The 24,821-nt window shown below is 54.3% G+C and overlaps 8 protein-coding genes across 8 annotated transcripts; 5 read left to right on the top strand and 3 right to left on the bottom strand.

Annotated features, from left to right (window-relative positions):
- Positions 1-586: 586 nt before the first annotated feature.
- On the top strand, positions 587-1,626 carry ACO1O0_009031 (ferritin-like domain-containing protein; the record flags this gene model as incomplete). Its single annotated transcript, XM_083198385.1, has 2 exons — positions 587-753; positions 816-1,626. 2 exons carry the CDS (start codon positions 587-589, stop codon positions 1,624-1,626), a joined length of 978 nt encoding a protein of 325 aa, XP_083046120.1.
- A 706-nt stretch (positions 1,627-2,332) lies between these two features.
- Positions 2,333-5,061, bottom strand: ACO1O0_009030 (MKT1 family protein; the record flags this gene model as incomplete). Its single annotated transcript, XM_083198384.1, has 5 exons — positions 2,333-2,621; positions 2,695-4,124; positions 4,353-4,662; positions 4,719-4,755; positions 5,055-5,061. The coding sequence occupies 5 exons, from the start codon at positions 5,059-5,061 to the stop codon at positions 2,333-2,335; spliced, it is 2,073 nt and encodes a 690-aa protein (XP_083046119.1).
- Positions 5,062-6,534: 1,473 nt separating this feature from the next.
- Positions 6,535-6,921, bottom strand: RPS28A (eS28 family ribosomal protein; the record flags this gene model as incomplete). The annotated part of the gene is made up of 3 exons (XM_083198383.1): positions 6,535-6,596; positions 6,682-6,765; positions 6,861-6,921. 3 exons carry the CDS (start codon positions 6,919-6,921, stop codon positions 6,535-6,537), a joined length of 207 nt encoding a protein of 68 aa, XP_083046118.1.
- A 567-nt stretch (positions 6,922-7,488) lies between these two features.
- On the top strand, positions 7,489-8,724 carry ACO1O0_009028 (isopenicillin N synthase family dioxygenase; the record flags this gene model as incomplete). The annotated part of the gene is made up of 5 exons (XM_083198382.1): positions 7,489-7,647; positions 7,700-7,813; positions 7,860-7,876; positions 7,928-8,078; positions 8,131-8,724. 5 exons carry the CDS (start codon positions 7,489-7,491, stop codon positions 8,722-8,724), a joined length of 1,035 nt encoding a protein of 344 aa, XP_083046117.1.
- A 4,441-nt stretch (positions 8,725-13,165) lies between these two features.
- ACO1O0_009027 (uncharacterized protein) lies at positions 13,166-15,015 on the top strand (the record flags this gene model as incomplete). The annotated part of the gene is made up of 2 exons (XM_083198381.1): positions 13,166-14,769; positions 14,832-15,015. 2 exons carry the CDS (start codon positions 13,166-13,168, stop codon positions 15,013-15,015), a joined length of 1,788 nt encoding a protein of 595 aa, XP_083046116.1.
- A 1,046-nt stretch (positions 15,016-16,061) lies between these two features.
- ACO1O0_009026 (DUF4188 domain-containing protein) lies at positions 16,062-16,981 on the top strand (the record flags this gene model as incomplete). Its single annotated transcript, XM_083198380.1, has 2 exons — positions 16,062-16,142; positions 16,205-16,981. 2 exons carry the CDS (start codon positions 16,062-16,064, stop codon positions 16,979-16,981), a joined length of 858 nt encoding a protein of 285 aa, XP_083046115.1.
- A 179-nt stretch (positions 16,982-17,160) lies between these two features.
- Positions 17,161-18,892, bottom strand: ACO1O0_009025 (uncharacterized protein; the record flags this gene model as incomplete). Its single annotated transcript, XM_083198379.1, has 3 exons — positions 17,161-17,974; positions 18,031-18,778; positions 18,871-18,892. 3 exons carry the CDS (start codon positions 18,890-18,892, stop codon positions 17,161-17,163), a joined length of 1,584 nt encoding a protein of 527 aa, XP_083046114.1.
- Positions 18,893-22,966: 4,074 nt separating this feature from the next.
- Positions 22,967-24,470, top strand: DFG5_2 (glycoside hydrolase; the record flags this gene model as incomplete). Its single annotated transcript, XM_083198378.1, has 3 exons — positions 22,967-23,048; positions 23,106-23,210; positions 23,272-24,470. 3 exons carry the CDS (start codon positions 22,967-22,969, stop codon positions 24,468-24,470), a joined length of 1,386 nt encoding a protein of 461 aa, XP_083046113.1.
- Positions 24,471-24,821: the final 351 nt, after the last annotated feature.

Below are 24,821 nucleotides of genomic sequence, written 5' to 3'. Positions count from 1 at the left end.
TAAAGGATTTCTGACAGTGGAATGGGATTTGCAATGAAGTTGTTGTGTCGGCATCCTTGTGATGCGAAGCCGGAATTTCCACTCGCCGAGCATCAGTCGTGTTTCGGATGGTCTACAACCCGTTGACTGGCGGCTGGGACAGGGGTTACCGTGGGCATTCCACATTGGGAATACCATCAGTACCTGGAGTTGAGACGATGAACTTGAAATGACAGGGGTAAAAGATAAGGTTTGGTGTGAGACACCCTTGGGGCGGATCGCAGCGGATGTTGACGGTGCCGTTGGCTGGAGTATGCGAAGGTTGATGATGCGAAATCCAGGCATACGTTGAGTTGACTCTTTAAGTAGGAGCCCCTTCCCCATCGCATAGCTGGGCTGTCCTATCCCCATCATCCACTCTCGCTTCTTGTCTCTCTGTTATATGCCAAGCGCTGGTCAGCTGTGGCACCGTCTATCGTTTCTCAACTTCTCAGCTTCTCAACTTTCCAATTCCAGTCTTTCTCCACCATTACATATATATATACATTCACGTATTCCGGTTGACCCATTCGTTGCAAATTGCTTATTAAAGCTGTAATTGGACATGATGGCGTCCCTCAAGATGCTCCTCCTCGTCTCTCTGGCAGCCACAGCCTTAGCCATGCCAGCATCAACGAGGCTCACGGGGAGGCAACTCGGATACTACGACCTATCCAGGCGCCAGAATGAAGCTGCAGTGGCTCTTGGCCTTGGTGACCTCGATATTCTCCAGTTGTAAGTCACACCAGTCTGTCTCTCTCTGCACGCCCATGACTTACACCAGAGCCAACCAACAGCGCCCTGACACTCGAGCACCTTGAGGCAGCCTTCTACCAGCAAGCCCTCGTCCAGTTCCCCGATGCTGCCTCCATGGGCCTCCAGGAGCACCAGCTTAACGACCTCCACCAAATCGCAGCCACCGAGTCCCAGCACGTCAGCACCCTCCAGTCTGCCCTCGCCCAGGCCGGTATCGCCCCCGTCCATCCCTGCACCTACGACTTCTCTGCCGCCCTCACTGACCCTGCCACGCTGCTCGCCACCGCCGCCATCCTCGAGAACATTGGCGTGTCTGCCTACCTCGGAGCTGCCGCCCTCGTCGTCGACGTGCAGATCCTCGCCGTCGCCGCCTCCATCGTCACCATCGAGGCCCGCCACCAGACGGCCCTGCGCTTCTTCTCCTCCTCCTCCACTACTACCAGCGCTGCCATCCCCCAGGCCTTCGATGCTGCCCTCGGCCTGCGCTCCGTCTTCTCCCTCGCCGCCCCCTTCATCTCCTCCTGCCCCAACGGCTCCGCCCTCGCCCTCGAGCCCTTCCCCACGCTCGCCATGGCCGATGCGTCCCAGGACATTGCCGCCCTCATCGCGGCGGGGCTCAACATCCAGCTCACGTCCGAGGCCGGCGCGGGAGCTACCCACTGCGCCTTCACGTCTGGGGGCGTCAGCGTCGGCGGCACGGTCTTCAGTCCGTACAGCGAGGCGGACGGCTGCGCTGTCCCCAAAGGGGTCGCTGGTGTGAGCTACGTTGCGCTCGCCAACAGCGCGCCGCTCGATGGGATCTTGACTGACGATATAACCGTCGCGGGGCCCATCGCCATGACTATTACTTGAGGACATTTGTTTGCTTCAGGATCACGTGTGGTTATTGGTGGGTGTGAACTCCGGGCCCAAGTGACGACTAAAGAATGGTCTCATTAGGGAATGAAAGGCGGCTAAGAAGTATCTATCTGCTTCAGCTATTCATCATCAATAGTCGGTGAGAACTTAATGAATGTGCGATACCCCATTTGGTATGGCTTGACTACCTATGTACAGAACTGTCTTCTGTTGTAACTTGAGCTTCTTGGATGCCTGTATCCTATATCAATAAAGCTACTATGCTGCCTATTGTCTTACCGTGAGTCAAAGAGTCAAAATGACTAGGGGGTGATGTGCAGACAACTGCTATTGATGGCTGAGACTATGGCTAACTGTCTGCGTGGCAATGCCTACATCTGCTTCTTCGATAAAATGCCATCTTTCTCTGGACTATAACCGTCAAAGTGGCCCACTATCCCACACATCATCTCTATCAAGCTCCGACTTGATTTGCATCCCCACACCGGCCTTAGCGAGGGGGGCAGGCTCGGCGTCACCGTGGGCCGCCATTATGGTGATACAATGGCTCTTGGCCTGACTACCTCTAAGCTCCTAAAATAGTCTTGGAGCATTCAGCAGCTTAGGCAATTCAGGGCAATTTGGAGCGTTGCTTCTTCCAAGGCCGATATCACCTCTTAGCTGGGTAACCAATACGCACAACCTCTTATGCTGCGCCTCATCAGAATGGTCTGGCGTCAAGATAGGCCTGTGCCTTGGTCCAAGCGGCTTTGTCTGCTGGCGGTATAGTCTTGTCGTTGAGGATTTGGATACCCTTGTTCAGAGAGGTGAAGAAATCAATGCAAATCCGGAAGTCGTCCGCCAAGTCTTCAGCATAGGGTACAAATGTCTTGGGGAACTCCTCAAGTCGTGCTGCCCTTTCCTCCTTCGTATCGTTCACGTTATCGTCGTCGAAAAAGGTTCGCACGGCAATTCCCAGTGCGATATCAGGCTCCTTGGAGAATGGCAGGCTACCAGTCAAGTCAGCAAAAATGGAATACTCGGCCAACAAGAGGAACGAAAGCATTTGCGGCGTCTTCTTACCTTTGGCTAATTTCTAGTTGGTCGTCTCGCTCTCGCTGACTTTGTCCGAACATGAACATAGATGCTACGATCGCCTCGATGAGATCGCGATCAGCTTCCCGCACCGTTGTGGACAGCGAGCGGAATGCCAGTAGATTCCTGTTGAGAGGTCCAGTGTACCCGAACACCTGATGCCTCAGCTTTAAAAGGCTGGCGCACTCGGATATCAGGGCCAAGCTCGTCTTGTCCTCGTCGGTGCCTCTTCTAGGATAGCCAGCCTGTGGGTCGCGGGCCTTCCCATTCAGAAGGCCAAACCTAATCAGCTCAAACGCAAGTAGCGTAGCTTCGTCGAGACCGGGGATAGCAGGTTGGCCATCCATTATTTCGCGGAGGTTGATGAAAGTCGAAGCAAGGGCATTCCCCCATGGTGTCAGTTTGTGCGAATCATCCACATAGCCCCTCAGATGGAGGAAGCGCCAAATGGCTACTGACGTGACCATTGCGGCGCTGTCAATTCCTCTGATGACTTTCTCTTTGGCGATAGTCTTGGAAACAAAATCGGTATTAACAAGCGCCATGACCTCCAGAGATACCGGCCCAGCAAAATCAGCTGGGTAAAAGGACCGGATGTCCTTCTCCTTGACGTCCCAAGAGCCGACCTTCTGCGAAGGGGGTGGGAACAGAGCGCTGTGGTTCAGGGTGTACGAAAACTTGGAATCAAACCAGACTCGCATTGTGATGGTCTTGTGGCCAATTCCGCGATGGACTCTGGGAATCATGAGACCCAGGGTCTGCTCCTTGATTGGAATGATCTGCGAAGTGACGAGCTTCTTGTACTCTTCGGACGCTGCACCATCCAAGGTCGGCTGAACTAGAATCTGACTGTGTGTTATACAGTTCAAGATGCGAGAACCAATCAAACCAGTGTTGAGATAGTGGAAAAGCTCTGCAGGTAGCTGTAGACCGAGGTACTCGTGGTTGTCCTGGGTGAGATGCTCGTAATCGTTGACCCGGATCTCACCATTCTCGGCAATGTGAATGAAGTGCTGGACTGCCAAGCGTGCCTTGCGATACTTGTCGAGCCACTCGGGGTCACTACCTTGAAGGATATCATTAAAGGAAGCGCAGGCATTATCCACACTCTTATCAGAGGTCCGCAAAAGGTTTACCGCGTCCGTAATAGAAACCTCGTCACTAGGGTATATCGATTTCTCTCGCAACGGAGGGAATGCGTCAATAAAGGACGTGCCGGACATTAGCAGGGCATCAATCAGCATGGTCTCCCCGACCCCAAGAGCACGCATAATCGACTTCTTGGAGATGGCAGACACCTTCTTCGTTTCCCAGTCGAAACTGCGGAGTATGGAATCCTTGATCGGGTAGGCGAGCAGCTCTTGAGGGCCCATCACACCGGCACATTGGTCCGAGTCAATCATCTCAAAGTATGCGAGCTGGGTATGTTAGTTCTCTGAAGCACAGGGCTGAGCGGTTGTGTGAAACATACCTGGGCGCATGCGTTGTAAGGGGGTACCAAGAAATGGAGTCCTCTGCGTTTCAGGATCCTTTGCAACAGGGGATAGAGGTTCTGGACACGGTAGGCTCCTTTGAGACTGTCAGTGCCGCTCGCTGAATCATGGACCTGAAGAAAGCTTGCCTGGATTCTGGCCAAAAGTGCGTACGGCCGCTTCGGCCTGTGACTGGGAGTACAGATCCCATGCTTCGTTGGTTTTCTGGTTCGCAGCTTGGCCACGTTTAACAGTGACGAGTTCCTGGCCTGTCAAAGATTGGCCATCAAAGACAAATAACGGCACAAGGTGATTTCTCTCCCATTGGTCGAGGTCCTCCTCGATGTGTGTTTCGATACCAGTCAGGCCACCTAGGGCGGGGAGAAGTGGCTCATTAGCTGCAGCACTGTCCAGAAGCTGGTTCAACCAATAGGTGGCATCGACCGCGATAGAACAGTCCTCCAACTCAGCCAGGTTGTACGAGCTGTGATAGTATGTCAGAACGAAGCCTCGAATATATAGACTGGAGATAGTCCTTACGCAGCCTGACTGGCAATCCAAGCGTCCTCAATAACGACTACGGTTTTGTTGTTAGCTTTATTTCGGGATAGACAAACAACTGGACGAGGCGACTGAAGCCACTTTGGCATAAGCCAGTGCTGAGGAGGACACGGGTTGAAGTCCATGTTTCAACAGGTCAAGAACCAATGGATCTGATTTGAAGACATTGGCTGTCCGATCCTTGGATCACTGGAAGATGGTGTCCATGGAAGAGTTCAATTCCCGGTTGTAGAGAGAGGCTGTGGAAAGCCAGCCCGGTGGATGGGGGCTTGAATGTTGCCACGGTCCGGCACAAAACAATGGGGGATTACTCACGTGGCATCTTAAGTATCTTAACAGATGGGCACCAAGTCGGCAAAGTCCCGTATTATCTGGGCTCCTATGGTGGCCAGCCACGTCACTGCTGAGGAGGCGGCCGGCGTCCAAACAGAACGCCCAACAAACAGTGTCCGATGATCAGGAATGATAGTTTGTCTTTCGAGTATTTTTGCCAGTCGAATCGACGGTGATCGATGATTCAGAAACAAATAGCAGTGGAATGCATTGGCGCTGGCCTGGAGAATAAGAAGCACCAAGCTTTGCTTACTACTCGGGGCGAGGCGGCGTGGAGCAAGACAAGCGAGCAGAATCTCGAGCCTTGAGAGGGAGAGCTTCGGTGGCGGATCGAGGTGGGATTGGGGCGGGGAGGGGCGACAGGTCGGAGGAAGAAAGCGTAAATCGCAATGGGCTTGACTGCCGATGACGGGAGACGAGGGCGGAGGCGCGACCAACAAAAGGTGTTAGAGTTGTTGGGGGAAAGCCAGGCGAAGCGACGATTTTCCCAAGCACGAGACAAGGTAAGAGGCTAAGAGCCTGGAAGTCAGGGACGTTGCAGGAGAGGCCCCAGCGCCAATCAGGAACACCGCTGATTGGTGGTTTGGCGCGTGTGCGTGAGGCTTGAGCTCCTGTCGCGCGCAGCTGCTTGTGGCTGCCATTCTGTGACGCCGCATCTCTGCCCCACGGCGGGACCTAACCACCATCAGCCGCCGCTTTTAATAGTGTGGCCAATGCACCTGCAAAATGAAGTGAGGCACCGTGCAGCGCAGATCAGGCCGTTTTGTCAATGCTGCTTGGCGACAAACAGAACCCTCTCCGTTGCTGTGAAACCCGATTATTACTTTCCCCGGTATTTTGAGAAATATACTTAGACTACCAGGGCAACATGTGGAAGGGATAGGGATGAGTCGAGTTTGTTGAACATGTGTCTAGAAGTTTCGCTCTTTTACACCAGGGATTGTGAGGTGGTCACACGGCCGGCAATATACAAGTAGATGGCATCGTAGTCGGAAGAGTCCATGGACTGGGCATTGGGTCTCATAGCATCACTGGGCTCCAGTCTTTCACATCAACGTAGTAGATCAGTGGCAGCCTCCCTTGGCGTCGGCGCAAGTACTCTCTCCCGTCCGTACTAGAGGTTGCAGCGGCATTCTACTTTTGAGATGGACCAAGTGGAACATCCATGTGCATCCCAGTGCCAGGCTGACAGTTGGTTCCCTCCAGTGCCCACCCCAAGGTGCACTTGGTTCGTAATCGAGGATATGATCGCAGGGACGTAGATCGTGATTCGGATCGAGTGAATTCATTTGGAAAAAATGAGCCGTTGACCGACCGGGCAGCCTGATGATTGTGCTACAAGACAACTCTTTGACGCCACGAGGGAAATTGCCCCGTTTTCCACCACCGCGAAAGGATCCCGTTCGCCCAACCTTTCACCATGCCATCGTAAACAACCCCAAACCCTTCCACATTGCTGGTTTTAACGCAGGCGGCGGGCTTCACGCTCGGACTCGAGGAGGCAGAGGATGTCGTCTTCGCGGACTGTTGAGAGGGAAAAATTGTTAGTCTTGGCCAGAACCTCAAATTCGCTTTCGCTGTCGCGGGGGATTTTCGGGGCAAGACGTACCAGGGCCCTTGACGTTACGGATGATAGAGCGGCTCTGGTCGTCCATGAACTCGACGCGGACCTGGGTGACACCACCACGAGAGCCTATTCCCAACGTTAGTCGCCAATGTCGCGGTCGAGCGCTGCGACGCCCTCGGGGCGCCATTCGGGGCAGCGGTGGGGGAGTAGAAATATCGTACCGGTGCGGCCGAGGACTCTCGTCACCTTGACAAGCTTGACAGGGGCCTTGGAGGAATCCATTGTGAATATGCAAATCGGCTGTTGCGTTTGCGGTTCGGGAGAGTGGAAATGAGCGAAGGCGGAGGCTGTCAATACGTGGGCCGGTGAGGTGAAAGATTGGTGCCGACTTTTGTGCTTATCGTCAGGGTTTTCCAAAACGTGCGCCCTGCTGGTGAGGGAGTCACGTGCGATAAGCGCTGCCCTGTTGCTCAAACTTCCCAACTTTTTTTTCCCGTGCCGGAAAAATGCGGCGCCGACTCTTACATATGCCAAGTAAAAGCGGCACTGCAGCCGGCCAACAGGAATCAGATCTCACCGAGCTCATCGCTCCCTAGTGGGGTGATATCAGGTGGTGGGATGTCTCTGCCATGCCCCTCCATTCCGCTAATACATTCTATTATCTAAATATTGTCGACCCCGTCTGGTAGTTTGCCGGCGCTTTTTCATATTCCTCGCTCTGACATGTGAATATTGTACTTATTTAGATACACACTTGTCGTGAATATTGGTCCCTTCTCATCTCCTCCACCCGCATTATTGCTCAACCACCGGAAGCTATCCGTATACTTGCTAGTATCAACTCTCATCATGGCTGTGTCAGCCGGGATACCCGTAATCGATCTCTCGGGGGACCAGAACGAAGTTTCACGTCAGCTTGTCGAGGCAGCTGAGGACCATGGATTCATTTACATCAAGAATCTTGGCAAAGATATCTCCGCTCCCGATATCGACGAGGCATTCAACCTCGTAGGTCTTTCACAATACGGTACATGCCAAGGCTCACACTGAGCGTCCTCAGTCCAAGCAGATATTTGATTCGCCTCTAGAAGAGAAGCAGAGATGTACCATTCAAACCAACAACCGCGGTTGGTCCGGCATGCACTCTGAGACTCTGGATCCCAAGACCCAAAAGGTAATGTCGTCAATATCACCCGGAGTCTCTATACTGATTTTTACAGGTTGGGGACTTCAAAGAGTAAGACTTCCTTCGCAGGCATCAATCCAGTATTAAAAATAGGTTCCATAGAGCTTTTAACTTTGGCGAGTTTACCAACGGGAAGGCTCAGCAGCCTCTCCCATCCCCCGTCGCGGCCTATGAGCCGCGTTTCAGCGCCTTTGCAGACTCATGCCACGCGCTCTGCGACAAGATCCTCTACCTCCTCGGCCTAGGGCTAGACGTAAGAACTTCCTTTACACTGAAGTATATCCCGCCTCTCACATATAGTTCAGGTTGGCGGCTTCTTCTCCTCCGCCCATGAAAAGTCCAAGGGCCCCTCGGGCTCCATCCTCCGCTTTCTTCGCTACCCCCCGGCCGAGGCAACTGCTCACTCCACGGACGATGTCCGAGCTGGCGCCCATTCCGACTACGGGTCCATCACCCTCCTCTTCCGCCTTAAGGGCCAGGCTGGTCTGGAAATTCTTAAAAAGGACAATACCTGGGCCCCCGTCCCTGTCTGCCCCCCCGGGACTAAGGACGACCCAAGCCCGCCCATATTGGTCAACATTGGCGATCTCCTTTCGTACTGGACCAACGGCCTATTCAGGAGCACCGTCCACCGGGTGGTCTTCCCTTCGGATGGAGGCAACGGCAGCGTGGCTGGTGAGACAAGCGTGGGGCCGAGGTACTCGATCGCCTTCTTCTGCCACCCTGTTGGCTCTGCGCCACTTGAACCTGTCCCGAGTGAGCGGGTCAAGAACTTCAAACCCTCGGAGGGGACACCGAATGCGAACCCTTACGCGGAGAGGAAGGTTATGACAGCAGATGAGCATTTGTTCATGAGGCTCAAAGCCAGTTATGGAACCCTTTACGATGAGAAGAAGTGAGAATGCGCAACAGCGAGTAGTGTCATTCAATCATGGATGATTGCCTTCGCGGGTATATCGAATAGATGTCCTCAGCTCTTCATCATATAAAGCCGCAATACCATCTCCTCCAGGGACCTTTAAACCCATCATAATACTTTCTGGTAATGCTATCGTCCTCCATGACAGTGATATATCTCATAACCCTCCAATCGTAAACCGTTATTATTTCGTCACGTCTCGTAGGTGGGACATTCTTTCTATAGTCCTCCATGGACTCTAGGAGTTTCTTTGTCGCCTCTTCCCGTTCCACACTATCCACTAGCATGACTGCGACTTTCTCTATTCTCCGGTGTGGGTCAATCATCCAGGCTTTGATATCTGTCACGACATCATTGATGCCATGCGTACCGAGCTGAGCTGACATCTGAGTGTGAGGCTCGCTGAGGTGAGGGGCGAGGAGGATAGTCATTTTTGCGAACTGACATTGGGGTCCTGCGTGTACACAGCCATCTCGACTATTGGCACCGAGAGATGGGTGTTCTAGTTTTGCTGCGGATTGAAGCATGGAGGTTTGGCTCAAGAGTAGCGATGTGCTGCGTTGTTCGTGGTGTCCACCATTTTCAGGCGGGAAAACGCTGATATCCTCGTCTTCCTGCGAGGAGCCGCTCTCTGTCTGTGAAGGCATCGTTTTCGTCCCCGGATTCTGGAGAGATCCGTCGGTTGAAGAGGTGAGGTCGATTACTTCGTACTCAGTTGCAATCTCGGGTGCCCGTGTTGGTTGAGAATTCATAGGTAAAGAAGTATTGGACCGGTGAGATGAGTTGGCATTTATCTCACCCAAAGGCTTCCGCGCTTGCAACGTATTCAAGTGTTGCGAAGCTGATGTTGTTGGCGGATGTAGTTCGCCAGATTTGCGCTTTTTGCAGTTTAGGGGTGGCTGAGATGATGACGGGGAACTTCTCTTCTGGTTTCGATTATGAGATTGTTGTTCCGGAGATTGCTGGGTAGGGTCTGACGAGGTGGGTGGCGTGATCAATGGTAGCTTAGGCGGCACAAACACGTTTGCTACCTTCATCGAGGGCTCAGCGTTTGGTTGAGACGCAACTGACCTGACAGGTTTCTGAACAGCTAGCGGTGACTGCGGCCAACCCTGAGAGGCGCTTGGTGTTGAGCGACATGGTGAGGGTGTTGGCATGGTAGTAGCTGTCAGCTGGCTAACCGCGTCGACTGGTATCCCTCTAGGGTCTGCTCCCTCCAATCGTGCTATCCACTGCAGATTCTCCTGGCTGTCCGGTAGCTCAGGGGCTTTGGTAGCCTCCTTGGCTAGTTCCTGTAACTGTTCGAACGAGAAGGTGTCGGTGAAGTCTCGATCAAAATGGACTTTGGACACCGTCGGAAAACGAAGACTCCAGAACCCCGTATTGCCAACCTTGTCAAAGCTAAAGCATCTCAGGTCAAACACCATAGGGCTTGGATGACCACCGCCTGACCTCTTCTCTGTTGTCGAGACATCCGATGTAAAAATGCGTCCACTGGAGGTTAGGGATGTTGTATTGTTTGGCCTTAACAGGATCATACCCAGCACCGACAGCTGCGAAGTCGCCCACATCTCCGAAGTTGCCGATGTATTCCTTCTTTAGCTTGATGCACCGGCCACACCAAGGTCGCCCGGATTCGGTAAACTGAAAGAATGGTTCATCTGGTTTCAGCACAAGCCCTTCACGCTTATCGACTATCGTTTTTGCAAAAGCTTTTCTCAGGTTCGAGGCAGCAAGTGAATGCCCAAAGTCGATGACTTCTCGCTGGACCAATTCGGCCCAGCCTTTTTGGCATTCCACGAGGCCCGCAAGGATCTTAAATCTCTCGGAGTGCCTAACGCCTAGCAGTGACTCGTCGTCAAGAAGCAGGATGTCGTAGTACACGATCATCAAATGTTCATATGCCGTCGGTCTATTGGGGTTAGTAATAGGTACACTTCTCTGGGTTGAACTAACGTACAAAGAATCTTGCTCTGCGTTCATGAAGCGGCCCCTGCGTGTAACATGATTTCTGATTTTGTGAAAGGGAAGTATCTTGTTTGTCTAGAGGAAGTCAGTAAGTTCAGCTGGCAGCTTTGCACAAGACTCTGGGGCGTACCAAATCGCTGTAAACAACCAATTCGCCTTCGACAATGCATGTTTTGGAAAACCCACGGTCATGCTTGTAGACCTTCAGTGAATTCTTGATGATGCTGGATAATCAGTCAGACATGTTGCAGCATTATGGGAGGCTGGTTCTTACCCATGAAGGCCCTCACGATCTTCGGTGCTGTCTTTGCCACTCTTTGAGAATATTCGAACACACTGGGCGCCTTTGCTGAGGTCAATATGTATCTGACAGTACTCCCCATCCACTTTTTGCTCGACGCTCATCCGGCCGCGGCTCTGGTCGAGACAGTGCTTAATGCTGCGGCCTTTAACCCAATGCTGTCTCCCAACCTTTGTGCCTGGCTTGGGTTTCACATTTGCAACCAGTTGACTCTGGGTCGACTCTCTGTCTCCCGTATTCGAGAGGAGCTTACCCCTCATGGACTGCACCACGTCCACCGCAGAGGTAAAGTCCTCTCGGATTTTCAGTACCGACGGAAGAAGCGGATCGCAAAGCCGCAATATTAAGTGCTCGTCGAAGATCAGTGGGGCGTAGCTCTTGAGCACAAGCCGCGTCAACCACTTTGCTTCCGCCGCAGTGACACGAGAGAAGATTCTCTCCAGGTCACCCCGATTCCGATGAGTCAGGGGCGCCTGCGAGGCACGAATCGCAGGAGAGCTCCATCTGATGCCAGAGGCCAACCCATGGAGAAGTTGATCAACTTGCTCCACGGTCACTCGATTTCCAGCCAGTACACAGTTCGGCTGTTTTTGTGTGAGCCTACACCCTGGAGCTACTCAATATTCACAGAACTCACAGTGACTGTTAAAATGCTTTCCACACAGTCCGCCAGATCCACACCGCTTCCAGGTTGACGATGCCGTGTCAACTCTAGTTGACGAGAGGCTCCGAGGCTCAAGCCACGCCCGACAATCCTCTCCAAGATTGGTGCTTGTATGCAGTAGACCCGATCTGTGCGCTTCTCTGGCAGGAGAGTCGACAGAAGAGCCGAGAGGTTGGTGTCATGAGCATCGATACGCGTCCGATGTCGCGTGAACCAGCTCTCGACGGCAGGTCTGTTTGTTTCCCGAGCGATACATAGTCTGTGTGACTCATCCAAGAGCTCACAAACAAGGGAAAAGGGAAGAGGCATGGCATCGGGATGGCAGCCTGGAAGCTCGTCCCATGCTTGACTGAAGACCAACACGCAACACGCGAAGCATGACTTCTCCAAGTGGGGACGACAGCTATCTCATGGTGAAAGGTTAGGTATATTATAGCACCATTTAAGCAGGCAACAAGGCTGATTAGGTTTGTATGGCCTGGGTTTGACGAAGTCAGTTGCATCCAGTACGTACTCCCAGCTGTGGGCTGTCAGTCAACGTGTCGCGTATCAGTGCATGTGCTAGGCACGCGCGACTGTGACGGGCAGTCACATGACCAGGGGTGCGGAGCCCGCACACGTGACAGGTTGATGGAAGGGGCGCAGGTGGCTCAGGGGTCGTGGACTCGTGAAATTGGTTGTCGCGCACGAGGTCCACGACAGGAACAACTTAAGCTGAAACAGCCAATTGAGTTCGGGGCAACCTTGGCCAGGCTCCAGCAACCCGCAGGAGGCCCCTCGAGGGCCCTAAAATAAGACCTCCGCTCCGCACCCCACCAGCCTGGCTCGAGGCTTGACCACGGTTGCAGTCTGTTTGAGCTTCTGAGCACATGGAGCCAGGTGGCCCAGGTCCCCCGGGATAAGAGCGAGTTAGCGACGGTAGCAGGCCCACCAGTTGTCCAGTCGAGGACCTCATCAATCATGTGGGTACGGAGTGCAGCCGTTTCAAAGTGCAGCATGACAGATTGAGATGAATGTAAACAAACCAACTCAATGCATGCATGTGTCTAAATGACACGAGCTCAACCCCCAGCTGCTGCCGAGACACTCCTCGGCTTGGAATGATCAAGATCTTTCACCGCCATCGGCCAGATCCCCCCTCTCGCTTTCATATTCACTCAGCTGAACAAGATACGCTCGTCGTCACAGCCGTCCCCAACTGCCCGCTGCCCGTGCGCCACTGCCCTGTCGCCCCTGTCCAGGCCCTTCATTTCACCCCCGGACACCGACGCTCCATTGTCCAATAGCGGTTCGAATCCCCTGAATCTGCCCGCCTGTACCAGGTGCACCCAGCAACTGCCAGGCCACGAGTCCCATCTCCGAGCGACCAGGAACGCAACCCGCTGAGATCCAGCCAGCCTTCCCTCTCCTTTCGAGCTCGTCCGCCATTGAAATCGGGGTACCAATGATGCGTAGCCCTTGCCGTCTTTGCTTTTTCTTTGCTGCCTCATGAGCACCTTTCTCTTCAACGTTTGCGCCGTCGATCGATTCTCCTCATCTCTCTTCAATGAATACCGCCAGTTGACCCACGCTCACCACAAAGCGCTCGTTGCCAGGGCCGCCGCCGCCACCGCCCGTTTGCGGCGCCGTCGAGCCGACAGGGCTCCCGTCACTCCTTCACAGAAACGCCGTCGCCTGCACGGCTTCCAGTCTTTACAGAAACTTATCCAGAGGCGTCTGGATATGGCCTCGAACCAGGAGATTCGCCGCCGCTCTTCAGCTGCCGACCGTAACCCCATCGCGCCTCTCATGACCTCTCTGCCCTTGGCCACCACGACAACGATTGCCCCTGAGGTCTCGAGACGCTCCTACGAACTTTCGAAAGAGAGTCTCGAGGCTGCTTTGAACAATACCGACGCATCTGCGATGCCTCCTCCGCCCGCCCCGGCTGCGGGCGATGCTTCCCCCACGCGCCAGTCGCGATCTACTTCTTCAGCTTCCCGGAATGCAAACCGTCTCTCGTTAACGCTCCCCATTGCACCTCCGTCAAGCGATCCCTCAAGGCCAACACCAACTTATGTGTCGGCCAACCCGTCGGTCCCTCCGACGCCTGTTGATGACTCGGCCACCGCCTCACCTTCTGATACAAACGAATTCATAATAGCAATCGCTGCTCAGGAGCGAAGAGTGCTGGAGCTGCGCGAGCAGCTCTCTCATGCAGAAGGGGAGCTGCTCACGCTGAAGAGGAAATGGTCCTCCAAGCAAGCCTATAACAGGAAAGCCGAGTCTCGAAGAGCAGACACTGCTCGGCCTGTGGCTCTAACTGCGGATAACGAATCAGGCAGCTCATCCCGTCACAGCATCGACTTTGACCGCCGAAAACTCCTGCTTCAGAACCAGAATACACCCACACAGAACCGCCGCAAGGTACTCCGCGGTGGGCACACGCGAACACTCTCACTACTGTCACCATCAAAGTCGGACTCAAGCTTCGGGATCCATGGTGAAATCGACAATGAGCCCATCAGCCTGCCTCTTCCACCAGTGGAGCGCAGGACGGCGCAGCTGACCAACCCGAACCTCTCGAAGCGGGCCTCTTGGCAGCCGCAATCTCATCGTCAGCAAGCCAGTGTACCCGGATTGATCGAGGACTTTAGGCTAGGCCTCAAGACTTTCGTGGAGGACATTCGGCAGATCACGGTGGGCGACGAGCCGATCAACGGTCTGACCCCCGTGCGGTCGCCAGCGCAGCCCAGCTCTAGCGCGAGCATGAGCAGGACCTCCTCCGGCGACGCCGAAACCATCCGTCCCAGCAATGCGGCGCGACCCAAGGTGAGCACCGCTTTCGATCTTCCCAGCTCCGCCACGTCGACCCCTACTCCCTCCAGCCAAAGCAGGGAGGGAACTCCACAAGAAAGAGCCAGGCCAAATAGGATCAAACACTTCTCGTGGACGCCGCTGGCCTTTGACGCCATCGACGACAACGCGTGGGACAGCTGGGATTCACCAGTCTCGACGAAGTCGACACGCTGGAGCGGGTCCACGATAAACAGTGGTGGCGCGGAAGAGATCCAGTCGATCCCCGAAGCGGGGGAAGAGGCTGATGAGCCATCGTAAGAGACGTCTTGTTCCACCGTTGTCCATCAGAATTGCTGACTGGAATTATGGACTACAGCAAGGCAAAGTCTCTCGCCGATGATGCCCTGATGCTTTCACCAAAGCTGGGTGAAATTCTCCCGAGCATGGTCAACCGCTTATCACCCAGCAACATTAAGCGCACTGCCACCAATCTTATGGATGAGTGGGAGAAGTCACTAACTGATCCTCGACCATCCACAGACAAGGAGAATAGCGCATGAGGGACGTGTTAAGAGAACATGATTTAGGCCAAGAGCCAACATGAGGAGAACACACTGTGGGACTACAATTACTCTACGCTTGGCCGGCCAAGAGGAGCCGAGACTGACCTTGGCATGTTCGATACGCCTTCGCATGATACGGATTGACCATCTTGGTTAAATGACGCCACGGATTGACCGTGGCATGAGCGTTGGCAAATTTTGTTTGAAAAAGAACTTTGTGGGATTTCTTTGGCCTGTTAGGATAATGATGATGAACTCTATGAGCGACGACAGAGGACTGCTTAGACTCTGAGTCTCAAAATAAAAAGATGAATTTACATGGAGGTGCTGTGCTTGGTAGAGCTAGCTATGTGACCCAGTGCATAGTTGCCAACTTGCAGGTCAGGTCTCAGTCCTACATGCTTAATACTAGTTGAGATGGAACTTCGGAGCGTTGGAGTCGGTCGTGCCGCAGATCCCGGGCGTCGATGGTGTCGCGTGCCGAGTGCGTGGCGAAGCCGACAGGCGAGAGCGAATGCGAGTCTCACTATGAGGACGATGGCCTACGTATACGCTTACGGATGTTGTTACTGTGTACTATGACTTCTAGAGTAGGTAATCATGGATCTAGTGGATCGCAGGGGTGAGCCTACCGGGTCTGCGGATTTGCAAGCTGACCGGGCGCGCGGCATTGCGTCGCAACGGGTATTGACGTGCCGAGTCTCTGACGGCGTTGTTGGTTCCAGATGCTCGCATTCGGATAGACGATGGGCATCTGGAGTCGTACCAACCGCCAACTGTGGAGAGGGGGTTCCCGGAGGGAGCTTGCGAGCTGATGCAGCTTCTCCACATCGACTGATGACGAGTTGCGACCTGACCGTTATTATTAGGCGAGATCTTTTGGTGTTCCATATACGGACATAAGAAGTATAATAATCGAGTTGTCTGCCCCAACACCCTGCCACTGCCGGTTATATCTTTTACCCACAGCAGGATCTCTTACTACAACAAGCAGATCTCGTCTACCATCGCCTCTCCTCCCATCATACCCGCATCTAGGAATCATGGCGAGCGACGGCTTTAAACCCATGTTCAAGCCGGCGAGCAAGCCGCGCAGCCATATTAACCAGTTGTACATATTGTTTGTAAGTCGAACCGTATTCCTGCCCAACTCTGATAACTTCAGTTACTAATAACAACCTGGCAGTTCTCGCTGTCCGACCTCTTCAAGCTGCGCACGCGCATGCTCTTTGGGGCACTCCTCCAGCTCCTCCTGTGCGCTGCGCTCCCCATGCGATGGGCCGTCGTACCCCCCTGCGTCATGCTCATCCACTCGATCGCCCTCACAGTGATCCAGACCCTCTCGGACGACAAGAACACCTTCATGCACGGCGTCGTACCCGGCCGAACCACCGCCCAGGTCCCCTCGCCCGTCGACGGCTCCTTTGGCTCGTGGCCAGGCGCCCAGCCCGTCGTCGTCTTCAACCTGGGCGTCCAGTACAACCACCCGCTTGGCATGCTCGCGCCCGAGGTCAAGCAGATGGGCGAGTACTTCGAGGCCATGCGCGCCGACCTGCATGAGCGCCGCCACGACCTGGGCCTGCTGGACATGTCCTTCTGGCGCGGCGCCGACCGCGACAGCAACAGCACCATGCTCATGACCATGTTCTTCCGCGACCTCGAGGGCCTGCACCGCTTCGCCCACGAGCCCATCCACCGCGAGGCCTGGGACTGGTGGCACGCCAAGGCCCGCAACCCCAAGCACATTGGCATCTTCCACGAGACCTTCTGCGTCCCCGCCGGCGCCTACGAGACCCTCTACGTCAACTGCCGCCCCGTGCTCATGGGCCGCGGCCAGGTGCGCACGGGGGAGGAGGGCAAGGACCAGGTCTGGAGGAGCACGCTGGTGGGTGCCGACAATGTCCTGCTCAAGACGCAGTACTCGAGGATGGACCGAGACGAGAATGGCGTTCCCAAGGGGTAATGTGGACCGGGACGAGAATGGCGCTCCCAAGGAGTAATAATGTACTGAATATTATGTATTACAACGAATTGGATTGGGTTTGGGCATATGAAACGGTAGGGCAGAACTGTATAAGCGCGGTATTACACTCGGTGATTGCTTATTGATCTTTGATGGCTTATGGGAATCAGAACACCGACCTACAGCGTCAAGATGGCCATATAAGTAGACATCTCCTCCATCCTGCCGATCCGGATCTCGTTGTCTGTCAACTCCCACGATGCCTCCCGCCAGACATTCGCCTTGACGCTCTTAGGCACCACGCCATCTGGGAGTCCAATCCTGACCGTCTCATTGATAGGCGTGTAGCCACCGTTGACGACGCACAGAAGCATCTCGGTCCCCTTCTTCTCCCAGAACGCCACGTCCACCACGTCGTCGCGCCCACTGCCACTGATCTCGACCCTCTGCGCCTCCTCCCCCACGATGAAGTCCCTGACGGGCGCCCTGGCCACTACGGAGGCAAACTCCCCATGGACGGCCGCCAGGTCGCCGCTCGTGGGCCACACCCACGAGATGATGCTCTTGGCGCCGTGGTTGAACGCCAGCGCGTTCATGGCCACCTCCTCGTCGACCGTCGGGTCGCGCAGCCAGTACCCCTCGCCGTGGAAGCTCTGGGGGTTGTGCACCTTGGTCTTGGGCCACCGCCCCAGCCACGCCTCGTAGCGCGCCAGGTCGTCGAGGCGCGAGGGCACGTCCTGCACGTTGCCCTGGCAGTTGTCGCAGCCGCAGTCGCCGTACGTCGTGTTGCAGGGGGTGCCCCATTTGGAGAAGGTGCCGTTGACGCCGATGGGGTAGACGTCCTCCATGAGGAAGTCGGCGCCGCGGGAGTACTCGCCAAAGTAGTAGTTCTGGCAGTTGAGCGTCACTGACACGGGGTGGTAGGGGTCGATGGTGCGGATGAGGTTGCGCACGCGGGCAGTGTCCTCGAAGGGATCCTGCCAGCCGTCGGGTCTGCTTGAGAGTGAGCTTCGAGTCACCATGAATGAGTGGGATGCATATATACTCACTCGTCCGAACCCCAGTAGCCGTACAGGGCGTCGAAGCTGGCAATGGCAGAGACTTGCTTCTCCACCTCGGTCAGGTTCTGGTAGATGGACCGCAAGTCATACATGAAGTGGAGATTCAGCTCGTCAAAGAACTCAAACACGGGCCTCGAATCAAAGATGGTGGTGAGCGGCACCATGCCGTTTAGCCCCAGATCGAAGTACTCCTGGACGGCGCTGATGCTGTTGTTCTCACACAAGAAGTTGTCGCACGAGGCGTAGAAGCCGTACGGGAGCAGGGGCTCAAACTTGCCGCCAGTCTCCTGGTTGCGGAAGACCATGCCCCCCTTCCAGTTGTCGAGCTTGGTAACGCTGCCTGCGTCCTTCTCGGGCAGGTAGAGTAGCTGGCTGGAGGCCGAGACGGCGGGCTCGCCGTCTTCAGTGGCACCATAGAGGACAACATCGTAGGGTTCAAAACGCGGCTTGAGGTCGCCGAAGCTGAAACTTAGGACCTTGGCGTCGGTGCCGACAGTGATGTTGTTGGAAACAAGCACGTCGTTGTTAGATTCCAGATTGATGGTGAAGTGAAGGGGTGGCGCGTCAGCGGGGGTGTCGAGGCTCGGCCACGGATCGCCGTGCCATTTGGAGACTTGAGCGCTGACGACAAATTCGCCCTCGTCCTCGCTCTCAAGATAGAGGCTGTAGCGTGGCTGGAACTGCACGTAAAGGCCTGGCCCGTTGGGGAGCTCGGGGGGCTCAACGGTCTGGCCGCCTGGATCGAAGCTTGGGTATCTAGATGTCAATTGTCAATGAGTTGGATGGATGTAGCATCTCCAGCACGGATGCTCACTCTGGCTGGTACACCTTTCCACACCAGCGAGGCCATTCTGGATGGTTACCGGTCTGCTGCGACGAGGTAGAGACGAGCAACAGCCCCAACAAGGTCAATTCCCACCACATGGCTTCGAGTTCAGATATCGTGACGATGGTGGTTCATGATGACTGGCCTGGCGATTCCCTCCCAATGTTGATAAAGTTGCGTGTCTTGGTGCAACGTCACAATGGTTGCGTAGGCGGCAGGTGACTGATCTCCAGGCAGACTTTCCTTAATGGGAGGAGGTCTCGGTTTGTCAGTCAGGCTTTGGAGATCGTTGCATTCAAGTTGTTGAACCAACAACATGCTCACACTTATTTCACCTTATTCAATAACTACCCCGCGATTTTGAAGGAAAACACTGACTTACCAAGAGAACATTGAATAGACACATTTGCGAACAAAGTCCCTGGCTGACTCTGCGTCCGACCCGACTTAGACTAATGGTAATACTCGTATAGGAAGGATTGTGGCGGAGCTTTGGATTACTTCGAAGACAACTGATTTCCTTCTAAAGCAAGTTAGGAAACTTAGATTCGAGAGTAATACACTCACTGTGATTACCTCAGCCCAGACCACAGATGAAGCTACAACCTTTCGCTTAACTATATCGTTTTCAGGAGGAGTTTTGTCAGGTCTGTTGGTGAATTCGATTGCTATATTGAAGTTTCGTAATCGCTGTGTCCGATTATGCCCGACTACTCCTTACGATATGCAATATTAAACATCTCCCGAGACGTTCACCCTCATGCATCCTCGAAATGTAATCGACCAGGGTGCTCCATCAAGACTACCTACCTGTAATGGCCTTCTGGCATTCAACGTGCTATTTTCGGGCTCTTTACGACCAGAAGTTGCACAATGTCTCTACCATCTTTCCTAGTAGACCGAAATCCAGTAGATGACGCCGATTATCGATTTTGTCTCAACGCCACAGCCTGCGAATGGGGTGAGTCCTACCATCCCGGTGGCTACCATCCTGTCCACCTAGGAGATCTGTTTGAGGGGCGGTACCAAGTCATTCGAAAACTCGGCTACGGGTCATATTCTACCGTGTGGTTGGCTTCTGATAGAAAGTTAGTTCGAATCTCTCTCTGGCGAAAGTTTTGTTAATGTAATGATGAGTAGGCAAGGACGTTTTGCGGTTGCACGAATGAAAACGACTAGGGCTGCTCGAGAACATTCTATTCACCAAATTCTCAATGAATTCAGAAATAACCAACAGCATATTGTTAGCCTTGAAGATTCCTTCGAGATCCGAGGTCCCAACGGGAAGCATACCTGCCTTGTCTTCCAGCCCATGGGACCACACATCGGCCAATACCTACTTCGTAAACCGGAATTCCAGTATGGCGAGTTCTTTTAGTCGCGGTTCCCGACACACCTTGCTAGGAAAGTCCTGCGCGAGGTTCTTCTAGGGCTACAAAGTCCTCACAGCAGTGGAATTGTTTATAGCGACTTGCATCAAGGCAACATCCTCGTCAACACAAAGATGGATGCCCCTAACTCTTGCTCAATTGAAACCATCAGACAGAGCCCTAAGCAATGCTCACCATTGAAACGGATAGATGGAAAGAAGGATATATGGGCACCTGCATACCTTCTTCAGCCACCCTCTCTTGACGAATTTACATTAACTGAGCTTAGTATATTTACCAAGGTTGCCGACCTTGGTCAAGGTAGATATCCGCCGCAAAATATCTTTGGCTCTCTCAAGAAACTCACAACGTTTACGTAGCCTTCTTTGAAGACAGCCCCCCTACGAAAATCAGTACTCCCGTAAGGCTACGCAGCCCTGAGCTGATCTTGGGGTTGAAGCTGGGCAAAGGAGCGGATATATGGAGCTTCGGCTACTTGATGTTCGAGCTGCTCACCGATTGCTCATTGTTCCAGGTAGATGGGCTCGAGGGTGATGCTTTTTATGACGAAGAGACAAACGACGAGCACCTGATCCAAATCTTCGAGATCCTTGGGCCTCTGCCTAGCTATATGTTTCACAATTGGCGCAGAGGTCATGAATATTTCAATTTAGAGGGTGACCGTCTGCGGACTCCCCCTGAAGGTGATGATGAGCTACAAGAGGGTTCGGCTTCTGACTATGCGAGCAATCATGATTCAGGATCCGTTGACAATGCACACAAATCCTCAACTAATAACTCTAATGGGGACACGACAGATGTGTCTAGAAGTAGATCATCAAAGCGCTCCGCTCCTCTGGCTAATCCGCCACGTTCCAAGACCCTCGAAGAACGGTTTAGGAGGAGGAAGTCGCACGATGTGAATGTGCTGCAGGAGAAGGAAGTGGTGAAGGTTCTTCGCTGGATTCTCCAACCTGATCCTGAGCTGCGCCCTTCGGTTGATGAGATACTCCAACGAGGGTGGTTCCAAATAGACTAGGTAGTAAGCCTCAATGCTGGATTAAATGGGCGAGTACGCACTAGGTCCAGTGAACAAACAAGCCCGGTTAGACTCTCACTGACTGCGCCACTGGGATGGAGGACAGTGTCCAAGCGCTCTTGGGTAACGATAGAGCATTATGTGCAGTTGCAGTTAGCTTACCAAGCTACAACTTACATGGCGCCAACTTGACCATAGCCACCGCCAACGTTCTAAAAATCCCAGGATGTCGCCCGAAAGTCTTCGTAAAGAGAGAGGTATAGGGAGGTGGCAAGCTCATAGCTAGGTGTAAGCCAAAGTGCCGATAGAAGGATCCCGTACACCGATCCATTCCCACGCCACTAGCATACGAGAAGTAGTCTTCTCAGAATCGGCGAACGGTAAGACAGACTGCGCTGAACATGGAAGTGTTTGGTGGGGCCTGGGAGCAACCGATGGGCGATTTGCCATTGATGATGACCCTAATCTGCGCTGGAGACCAAATTGTCGTTGATCGTACTACTATGTATGTTGTAAGCTGGTCATACTCGTACTCGTAGTGGTGTGAAGATTAAAGGTTGGCGAAGACTTTAGGTTGAGACAGGGGGCCTGTGGCGCAAGTAGAATACAGGGAGCGGTCAGCGGGACGGTCGTTCTTACGGTAGTGCCTGAACCCCCAGGCCCCGCTAAACCGTCGCGACCTATTACACAGGACAGATGCTGAAGGAATCAAGGCATTCTTGGATTCAAGACGCGTCACCTTGTGGACTTACGAGAAGGATCAGTTTCAGCCAAGCTTCCAACTGCTACATTCGTGCTCCGTACAGATATTAGAATTCGTAACACAAAGTATGAGAGCTCGACGCGCAGCACAGCCACAACCACCGGTCGACGATGGTCTGTCACGAACGGGACTCACGGTCATGCCAAATTTGCGGCATCTCCAGAATTTTGGCAGCCTAGACGCGCGTTCATTGGCGAGTTTGGGGTGTGGCATGATTCTCTGGCCGCTCCCGTGTGGGTCACCAGGTGCCCCTCTAGGCAACATCCAGCCAATAGAAGCGCGAGATAGCACCCCCAGGACCCTGGCTTGGTCTGGACACCGCCGTCGATGCATCCGTCCACCCTCCTTTCCCGCCTAACTTGCCCTGAAGGGCCCTGGAGGCCCTTGAAGTCCCGGTGGAGAACCCAAGGCCTTGGCACTTAGACGCTTAGACGTGGTGGCCCCTGCTAGGCGAATGACCCTCCTTCTCCGTCTGTGACTTTGCTTCAGTCCTGGCCTCTTGGCCCCGTTCTCATTTTCCCCGTTTCCCTCCCTTTCGCGCCCCTTTCGCCTCTCCGTCTCCCCGTCCCTCCGTCTCTCCGGCAACTCTGATCACCTCCCGGCCGATTTGAATGTGAGGCCTCTCGGGTTGTTCTGTGACCCTGCTGCCAAGCGTTCCCTGACATTCGTTTGACTGCTTCTTGAGCACTGTCTCTTCTTCTCTCGCTATTTCCTTTCAGCCAGCGGCACACTGCATTACTGCATAACACGGACAGCGATTGAGGCGCGTGGGCCTGGGCCGATAACGACAGAACTGGATTCGAGACCCCATTCCTCAACTTGTCGTCACAAGGGAGCTACGCTCATCCCGTATATCGCTTGAGATACTTCAACAACAAATACCACCTCTACGCAGATCCTCCTCTGTATCTCCCGCCGACGCCGCCATGCGTCTGCGCAATATCTTGGTCGGCCTCGGGGTGCTGGTGTCGACCGCCACCAGCATCGAGGTCGATGTCGAGGATAAAGGTTTGTCTGCGACGGCTACACCTGCTGGACAGACCCATCTAACGCGCTCCCACTTAGAATCCGTCAAGGCGGCTGCCGCCACCGCGGCCTTCGGCCTCGTGCGCTTCTACTCGGGCAACGAGACGGGCGATGTGCCCGGCAACCTGCCTGACCCATACTACTGTTAGTAACCACTGGTGATGGCCCCCTCCACGAGAGAACACATGCCCTGACCAGATCTTAGGGTGGCTTTGCGGCGCCATGATGGGAACACTGATCGATTACTGGCATTTCACGGGAGACGACAGCTACAACTCACTCGTTTCGCAGGCCATCATCCACCAGGCCGGCGAAGACAGGGACCTTCTACCTATGAACCAGACCAGAGCCATGGGTAATGACGATCAAGGGTTCTGGGGTATGACAGCCATGCTCGCGGCCGAGTACGTCTTTCCTGACCCCTCCGACGACAAGCCTCAGTGGCTCTCACTCGCCATGGCCGTGTACAACGGGATGGTGAGTCGCTGGGACAAGGAACACTGCGATGGCGGCCTACGATGGCAGGTGTACAATGTCAATGTGGGCTGGAACTACAAGAACTCTGTCTCCAACGGCTGCTTCTTTAACATTGCCTCCCGCCTCGCCCGGTACACCGGCAACGATACCTACGCCGCCTGGGCCAATAAGATCTGGGACTGGGAAGAGAGCATGGGTCTCGTCTCCTCGGACTTCAAGCTCAGGGATGGAGTCACCATCCACGAAGGCCAGAAATGCCAGGACGACAGGGATGATGCGGAGTGGACGTACAACTCGGGCATCTGGCTCCACGGGTCCTCCATCATGTGGGACTACACAGGCGACGACAAGTGGAGGCAGCGCACCGAGGGTATTCTCAACTACGGCATGTCGCACTTCGCCAAGGACAACATTATCTATGAGTACCAATGCGAGCAGGCCGACAGGTGCAATGACGATCAGCGGTCGTTCAAGGGATACTACCTCCGATGGCTGGCCGCCGTGGCTGCGCTCCACCCGGACCTGGCTACCAAAATCAAGCCTCTCATCAAGTCGTCCGCCAAAGCCGCCGCATTGTCTTGCTCCGGCTCGCCGACGGCACCCATGGCCGGTCACCCTGTCATGTTCGACGGCCACCCCGGCACGGCATGCGGCTTCAAATGGAACCCCTCCAAGTGGGACAACACCTTTGGCGTACCCGAGCAGATGAACGGCGTGGCCGCGCTCCTCGCCATCCTCGAAGGAGGGCCTCCCAAGTCGGCCAAGACTGGTGGCACCTCCAAGGGCGACCCCAGCGCGGGCATTTCGGACGAGGAGAAGAGGAGGGTCTTCAAGCCCATCACCACCGGCGACAGGGTAGGAGCCGGCATTGTGACCACCATTGTACTCGCTGGTGTCATCAGCGGCTGTGCCTTCCTGATCACATAGAGAGGCACTGGGGCCGACCATGGGTTCGAAGCGTTTGAGAGCATCTTGTTGTACGTAAATGGGTTTGGGCGTTGGGGGCGTCGATATTGCCAGGGATGGATATTCAGGCGCAGGCACAGCATTCGCCGGCGATGTCTGCTTGGCAGTAGGTTCTTTTTTTTTTTTTTTACATTATTTTTACTACTTATTCTCGACTTGACATTGGCGAGACAGTGCTGGAATATACAAAAAACGACGCGAAAACGACGCATCCTCGTTCTCGGTGTTGCAAACCCCGAGATTTCCGAGAGTTTGAATCTCTCCCCCACATATGACATGTTATGAGTTGCATGTTAGTGAGCGAGATCTTAC

Source organism: Amphichorda felina (assembly GCF_050947745.1).
Source record: "Amphichorda felina strain 45539 chromosome Unknown scaffold_9, whole genome shotgun sequence".
Lineage (NCBI taxonomy): Eukaryota > Fungi > Ascomycota > Sordariomycetes > Hypocreales > Bionectriaceae > Amphichorda > Amphichorda felina.
The sequence above is the reverse complement of the archived record's forward strand: the minus strand, read 5'-3'. Positions and strand labels throughout refer to the sequence as shown.